Source organism: Lytechinus variegatus, chromosome 15 (assembly GCF_018143015.1).
Source record: "Lytechinus variegatus isolate NC3 chromosome 15, Lvar_3.0, whole genome shotgun sequence".
Classification (NCBI taxonomy): domain Eukaryota; kingdom Metazoa; phylum Echinodermata; class Echinoidea; order Temnopleuroida; family Toxopneustidae; genus Lytechinus; species Lytechinus variegatus.
In genome coordinates this window covers 2171960-2179983 of record NC_054754.1, presented here as the reverse complement: position 1 = coordinate 2179983, position 8024 = coordinate 2171960, and the positions used below count along the sequence as shown (strand labels likewise).

At 36.0% G+C, this 8024-nt stretch overlaps 1 protein-coding gene across 1 annotated transcript; it reads right to left on the bottom strand.

Annotated features, from left to right (window-relative positions):
- Positions 1-1811: 1811 nt before the first annotated feature.
- On the bottom strand, positions 1812-6003 carry LOC121429149 (solute carrier family 35 member G1-like). Its single transcript, XM_041626078.1, has 2 exons — positions 5836-6003; positions 1812-3098 (listed from the first exon to the last, which is right to left on the bottom strand). Exon 2 carries the CDS (start codon positions 3034-3036, stop codon positions 1816-1818), a length of 1221 nt encoding a protein of 406 aa, XP_041482012.1. The 5' UTR covers positions 3037-3098; positions 5836-6003; the 3' UTR covers positions 1812-1815.
- Between the last annotated feature and the right edge of the window lie 2021 nt (positions 6004-8024).

Sequence of the window (8024 nt, the reverse complement as noted above, 5' to 3'; positions counted from 1 at the left end):
GTCTCTACGCAAAGACTATATACAAAATTTGCTGTTCGAGAGGGCCTTCAGTACACAAGGCATGAGTAGGCTGCAATTCAGACCCTCGAGGGAAGGGTTTGCCCAGCAGACTATTTGCTTCCCCTGTCTAAAATTTCACCTCGGGCGCAAAAGAAAGAAAATCATAATGTATTGTGTTGATAAATAGCAAACACTCCGGCCGGATATCAAAGGTCGAAACTGATGTTGATAGATAAAACGTTTGATGAAAGGAAAAATATGGAATCGATCTAATAACATGCTCTAACAGCGTGGAGTATAATAGACGAATCGTCATACACCATCCCCTCTTTTATTCGGATATTCATTTATTTCAATAATAATATTGCTAACGTATTGGTTGGAATGTGAAACTGTTGATTTGCCTTTAGCCTGTATCAGTTTCAACAATGACTAAAGAGATTCACAAATATTTTGTTCTATTTTTACCAATTATTTTTTTTTTGTTCTATGGTGTTTGCTCCTACGAAAAACCATACCAACGTATTGTCTGTTGGTATGACCTTGTTACAGAATATACAATTATTTTTTTTCATAATGGTCCAAAGTGAGATATCTAATATTCTTCAACATATTCTGTCTTCTAACGTTTAAAAAGACACCGCAGAAGTAGCCTCAAGCCTTTATATTTGTTCTTAGATTCGATTTGCCCAGATTTTTTATTTGATAAAATCGCAATTTTTTTCAAAACACCACTTCGTGTAGACATCTTGCAAACAGCAATCGTTCTTTCATACCTTTCAGATAACAGCAATTTTATGAAGTCTACGGACTTATAGTCGTGAAAAGTTTTGGGGCATCCGTAGCCACAAGCCTCCCCCCCCCCCCCCCTATTCCAACTGTACGTCAGTGTCTGAGATCCAATGTAAATAGTAACTGATTGCCTCGATGGACAATATTGCCCTCGATGATAGATCAACTTAATTTAAAACGAACCATCAATAATACCCAGTCACATTTCCCTACTGAGTTAAGCCGTTTTAAAATTTTTTGTACCAGCCACATATACACTGCAAAAACTCCGGTATTGATTTAGCACCAGCCTGGAAATTATGTCCACACCAGAGAAGTGTTAAACAACACCGGTTTTTGTATTAGTCTAACACCAGATAGGTGTTTATACAACACCAACAGCATCGGTTTGATTCCAAAACTGGTGTTATTTCAATACTTCTCTGGTGTGGACATATATAGATTCCGGGCTGGTGCTAAATCAACACCGGAGTTTTTGTAGTGTAGGTGGTTTGAGTAAAAATGAATAAAACGGCTGTTCTAGATCGACTCGCCGTTTGGCCGCTACAGGGGAAATGTGAGTGCAGCATTACACTCAATATAGATGCAGCTTCTGAAAACCAACGATTAACAAGTCATGATAAATAGAATAGTAATTCTTCACAATCCATTGAATACGGACGGCATAAACGAGACATCCTTCATAAAAACAATATGCATATTCATATGATTATTTCAAAGATTATGTTGAAGAATCATGCTATTTAAAATAATACCACAAACACTTTATTCATGTCGTTGGTCAATGAAGGATAGTTCTTGATTTAATTAACGGCAGTTGTGTCACTATTTTTTTATATTGTCAAATCTGGAGAAAAAATGACGGGCATTGAATGAGAGAGGGAGCAGTCCAAGGTTTAAAAGGTGCTGCAGGTCAATGTTCCAGACAGTATTTTTTTTTCGATGATAGCAGTTAAATAGAAATGTATTAAAGCACCGTAGTACGTTTTTTGTGCGTTTTTTTTTTTTTTAGATTAAAGGTTATTAAACTTCCATTTTTGTATCACAATCATGATAGTTGGTGTCTGATATCGTATGATGTTTATCCTTTGTTTCTCTCTTCTTGTCTCTTTCGCTTGCAAAGTGAGAAGAAACTGTCATACCAATGGCACTCCCTACAACGCCAAATATACCGACGACAGTCCACGCTCCGGGCAAGGTATGGAAAATGAAGAACTCGAAGACAAAAGACACAATGACATCGTTGCCCCGTAAGACGGAGATCACTGAAGCTTTCTCAGTTTTAAGAGCAAGGGTACCTGAAACCTGCTCAAGAAATCCTGAAAGACACATGAGGATGATGATACGACGCTTTGAAGAACACCCTGGGTTTGTCCATCTCTCGAGACCGGTAGCTGGAAAGATGGCACAGCAAACTGCGGCAATGACACCATATGCAAACACGATGACGTGGGCGTTGATTCGACGCATCTGTATGTAACGGAGGATGATGACGTTGACGGCCACGGTGAAAGCCCCAGCGGAGGAGCACATCAAACCGACTATAGAGGACGCAGTGTCTCCTCTGCTTCCAAAAATAAACGGCGGTTGAACGACAAGAACAACCGATACAACTGTTAAGAAAGAGAAGAATGTTGTCCCTAGCGAGCATTTCTCCTTGAGGAACACCCCTGCAAAGATGGCTACTAAGACTGGGGAGCTGTATATCAGAGCTTTAGCTGTGGCCACAGGAATTGCCTGGTAGGAATAGTAACACAAGAAGGATAAGAACGTCCCGATTATCCCTCGTACCGTGATCAGCATAACCGACTTTGGCGGATATCGCAAAGGATGTTTGAAAAACACGATACAAGGTGCGGCGAAGAGAATCTGGAAGATGCCTCGGAAGAAGATTAACTGGCTTGGAGGAACACTTCCGGTCAGAAGCTTCACACAGAGGGAACACGATGTCGCCGTGAGGATGCAGAAGATTGCCCAAAGTATCCCACGGTATCTGTGTAATAGCGTCATTGATGACGTCCACGTCAGGGTCGCTGACCTTTTTAAACCATTCCAGAATTTTTCGATGGCCGTTACCCTGTAGCCATCCTGTCCTAAGGATCTCGGATGATGCCTTTCCCTCCAGTATTTGTCTACGTGCGCCGGTGAAACATAATGCCACTCTCTCATGTTCTGAATTTCACTTTCATCATAATATGTTCCCATACTTTGTCTCATCTGTCGAAATGATGCGCAGTTCGCCATATTGTACACATATATAGATAGAGATATCCCGCCGTGGAATACTAGTAGGTATCATCAGTAATCTGCAACATAAATTGACATTGAGATAAGTTAAATCAACACATGTACCAATAATGATGTAATCAAATGTTTTTTTGGTCCAATATTGACGCTTGTCTTTCAAGCGGATATATAATTATTTCGTAACCGAACGGTGGTGATAAATTTTATTAAACAATGTTTCCGATAAAACCAACTCTACTAGGGCGCAAAAAAAACTCTACCAAGGCGCTCCAAATCAAGGTAGTGGTGTATTTTTGTACACCTCGTTATCACGCCAATTAGGGGCGCCCAAGTCTGACCCCATCTTGTTTCTGAGGAATTAGGAAAGTAAAATAAACAGAAAGGCGAATGTTTTAAAGAAATCAGACGAGCAACAGTAAATTAAGAGGCTTTTATAGGAGGAAATTATAATTTGTTAACAAATTTTCGGCATTGCTCCTATTTGTTTAAGATCAGTATGCTCGATCTGTAATGAAAATCATAAGATCATAAGTCTGAAAAAAAATGAATACAGATCGAGCATACTGATCATAAACAAATAGGAGTAATGCCGAAAATTTGTTAACAGACGAGCAACATAAGTTATAAATGCATGTTAGGAGAAAAGGGAGAAAATTCGAGAAAAGATTACGTAGATATTACTCTTTGCAAATATTGCGAGCAGTACGTATATAGGACATGCAAAGTGACAAATCTCCCACTTTCGGGGTATATGTCTAGACCTATGCTGTTTTTCTTAATAATAGTCTTGTGCATATTTGTCGAAAGTACATTGTCCCTCGGAGCAATAAAATTAAATATAAACTATGAAAGGCTCTAAGGATATGAAAAATATCATTTTTAATGATTTTTTAATATTGTTGCATAGCAGAGTGAATTTATAGGCGCCGCTTTTCCGACGGCGGCGGCAACAATAACTCTTAACTGAAGGTTAAGTTTTTGAAATGACAGCATAACTTAGAAAGTCTTTAGACCTAGTTCATGAAACTTGGACATAAGGTTAAGCAAGTATTACTAAACATCCTGCCCGAGTTTCAGGTCACATGACCAAGGTCACAGGTCATTTAGGGTCAATGAACTTAGACAATGTTGGGGAAGTCAACATCAAAATCTTAACCTAAGGTTACGTTTTTGAAATGTCATCATAACTTAGAAAATATATAAACCTAGTTCATGAAACTTGGACATATTAGAGCAATCAAGTATCACTTAACATCCTGTTTGAATATCAGGTCACATGACCAAGGTCAAAGGTCAATGAACTTTGGCCATATTGGGGGTATCTGTTGTATTACCATAACTTTGAAAGGATATGGATCTGATTCATGAAACTTGTACATATAAAAGTAATTAAGTATCACAGAACATTTCATGCAAGTTTCAGGTCACATGACCAAAGTCAAAGGGCATTTAAGCTCAATGTAATTTGGCCAAGTTGGTGGTATTGTTGTATTACCATCATAACTTTGAATGTATATTGGTCTAGTTCATAAAACTTGGACATAAGAGTAATCAAGTATTAATGAACACCCTCTGCTAGTTTCAGGTCACATGACCAAGGTCAAAGATCAATGGACTTTAGCCATGTTGGTGGTATTTGTTTAATTACTACCATAACTCTGAAAGTGTATAGGTATAGTTCATAAAACTTGTAAGAGTAATCAAGACAGTATCACTGAACATTTCATGCGAGTTTTAGGTCATAGGCCAATGACCGAAGTCAAAGGTCATTTAAGGTAATGGAACTTTGGCCATTTTGGAGATAATTATTATATTGCTGTCCTAAATATCAAAGTTATAGATATAGTTTATAAAATGTGGATATAGGGGTAATCAAGTATCACTGACAAGTCTTAGGTCCCATGATGAAGGTCAAAGGTCATTAATTGTCAATGAACGTAGTATTATTATTATGAATGGTGTTTTTGTGAATAATTATTTTTAGTAGTTTTCAAAGTCAGCGCTCCCCGTTATGCAGGTGAGACTGCCATAGGCGCTCCAATTGTTTGTAAGTATTTACTTTGTGATATTTTGGATTTATAGGGAAAGTTCAGTCTGAAGATATATATGTTTCTATCAATGCCAGAAAAACAATACAAATTAGGCTATTGGTTTTAGGAAAATCAATCAAAGATAATTAAGCTATTAGATTTTTTTTTTTCTTGACGTCATATACGAGCAGCTGCCCCATATGATATGCAATATAAAATGAAAAAAAAATCAACGTTTCCATGGTACATGATGTCTAAACTTTTTTCATATTTCATTTTAGGAGCGGGTGTGAAATAATTAATGGGCCTATATACCGAAGGTATAATACAAACATTTTATTTTGCGTGTGCAAATTAGATTCAGCTGATTTTTTGTATATATCATGATAAGTGGGGGGATGCTCGCATACGAGGTCACAAATGAAAAAAAAATGAAATTCTCATGAAATATTTAATTATTTTATTAAACCTTCACAGACATGTGTTTATTACCATTTCTGCTGTTTTTACAAAAAAAACTTTTGGTTAGGGTGAACTTAACCTTTAACTATACCATAACTTTTTAAAAAAAATCATATTTATGCAAGTGTGCATTGAGCAGTTTTATACGCGGGATAAACCCAGAATTACGATTCCCAATTTGTCGTTGACAATATTGATTCACATTAAATTTGGAATAGATAGAAGTTGAAAATTAGAAACAGAATACTTGCAGAAAATTTCAATTTTTATAAACAACTAGTTAAAGAAACCTTAGCATACTCACCCAAATACGAAACTGTAATTTCCCTGAAAAATTGTCCACTCACTATTGAAATGAGGTCCATATTCTGATCCGGGGGTTATGACCAATGATCTTGCATGCATGCAACGTTTTGTTTAAATCGTATTGCGTAAATTATTTTCTTATAGAATGGCTTTTTATATCTTACGTTACCACGTATCTGCAACGACGGCCTTTTATGCAAATAATCATGTAATTATTACGTACCTCATTCCCACCGAACGTTTAAAGGTCACAAGGATCAAACCCCCGAAAAGAAATGTCGCGATAATGAGCTTGAGGTGATCGATTTTGCCAATTTGAGTGGTTCATGCATATTATTTTGCAAATGAGCGAAGCGAGTTAACAAATTGTCAGTCGTTGGGAATTTGTAGTCTGAGGGGGGGGGACGGTTTGGAGGGGGTTGTATGCCTGCCCCGTATTTAAAGTTTTCATAAATTAGATCAAATTACCTTAAAGATCTAAACTTTAAACTATTTGTTTAGATGTAAATTTATAATTCAGAAATAGGCCATACTCAAAAAGTTCATCAAATAAATATAAATACTGACTGTTATTATCATTTTTTGGACATCAATACTCTCTATTATGCTGACGATTTTTATCAATTTCAGGGGCCGCCTAGGCTCCAGTGGGATCAAGGCGCAGAGTCCCTCGCTGGATTCTAGCCAGGGTGACCAGATTTTTTAATAATAATAAAATGATAATAATAAAAATGATAACAATAATGATAATAAAAATAATAGTAATGAATACTACAACTACTACTACTAATAATAATAATGATAATAATAATAATGACAATGATAAAATGATAAATGAATAAATATAAAGAAAGAAAAACGAAAGAAAGGGGGTGAAATTATGATATACAGTATATTGGACATTGCGTCAAAATATAATATTTCAAAGATGATTTTTTTTCAAGGCCCATTTTTTTCCAAATTATGCTTTGTTGTGCTCCCTCTAGATATTAGGCTCATCAAAATGTCATTAATTATTGACTAATCCAAGTAGAGATGTCCATATTAATTTTTGAATAATCTAGCCAGGTTCACGCTGAATGCGTTCATAACTACATGCTGATAACGGAATAGTCTCCAGGCACAGACCCTGATTGAAACTTTTATCAACAAGTGTGTCTCCACGCAAAGACTAGCACATACAAATAAAGAGAGGGCCATTCAGTACACAAGTCATGGGTAGGCTACAATTCAGACCCTTTACTCGAGTGAAGGATTAATTTGCACTTTGCACAGCAGACTAATAACGGAACCTCTCTCGATTTAGGTTTTACGAAAATTTTCATAAAAGATTTACAAAAACGTTCATCTCGAGTTTCCCTCTTTTCTTTAACGCGTATATGATAAAAAGTAAAATCCAATCCAAACAAACAAAATTGCTTTTAGAGAAAAAAAATATTATCAAACAAGTTGATATGTTTGATAAGGTGAACAATATCGAACAAACGATAAGAATGTTATTAATTTAAAAAAATGTAAAGATTGGTTACCACTATATGCCCATTGAGCCTTGATATTGGCCCCCAAAATGTGATGTATCAAAGCAAGGACTACTCTTCCATGTATTCCAATGTATAACATGGCTATAATATGTACGTTTTTCAAAGGTTTTCTTCAAATTATATTTTTTAATAAGAAAATAAAACAATACATATATACCTGGGTTATTATTTAGATTTCTGCCCCAGGGGAATGGGTACTTCAATCCCTCATAATTAAGTACATGGCCTATGGGAAAGTTGCCCTTGCCCTTTATCATAGTTTACTTTACCCAGTTGCCAATTTGAAATTTACAGTCTTAGGGATCTCAATTTTTAAAGCATGCAGCCATAACCCTCTTTTTGCTTGTCCGGATTCGCTTAAACTTTCCCATTTATGTTTTATTTTTCTCCTTTCCAACAGAACATTTTATTATCAAGGTTGGGTTCCCCTATACTATTCTCTAATGAATATTTTCAAAATCGATGCGGGACAACACGGAAATACACTCAGCAAAAAAAAACGTTCTTGGACACTTATAAAGTTAAAAAATTCCACATAGATATTTTATTAAAGGCAATTTATTCAAAATATATGGGAAAAAGTTTATAAATATACAAGACTAGCTCACGGAAATATACTGTATAATATTTCCGTGATTTGTGAAAC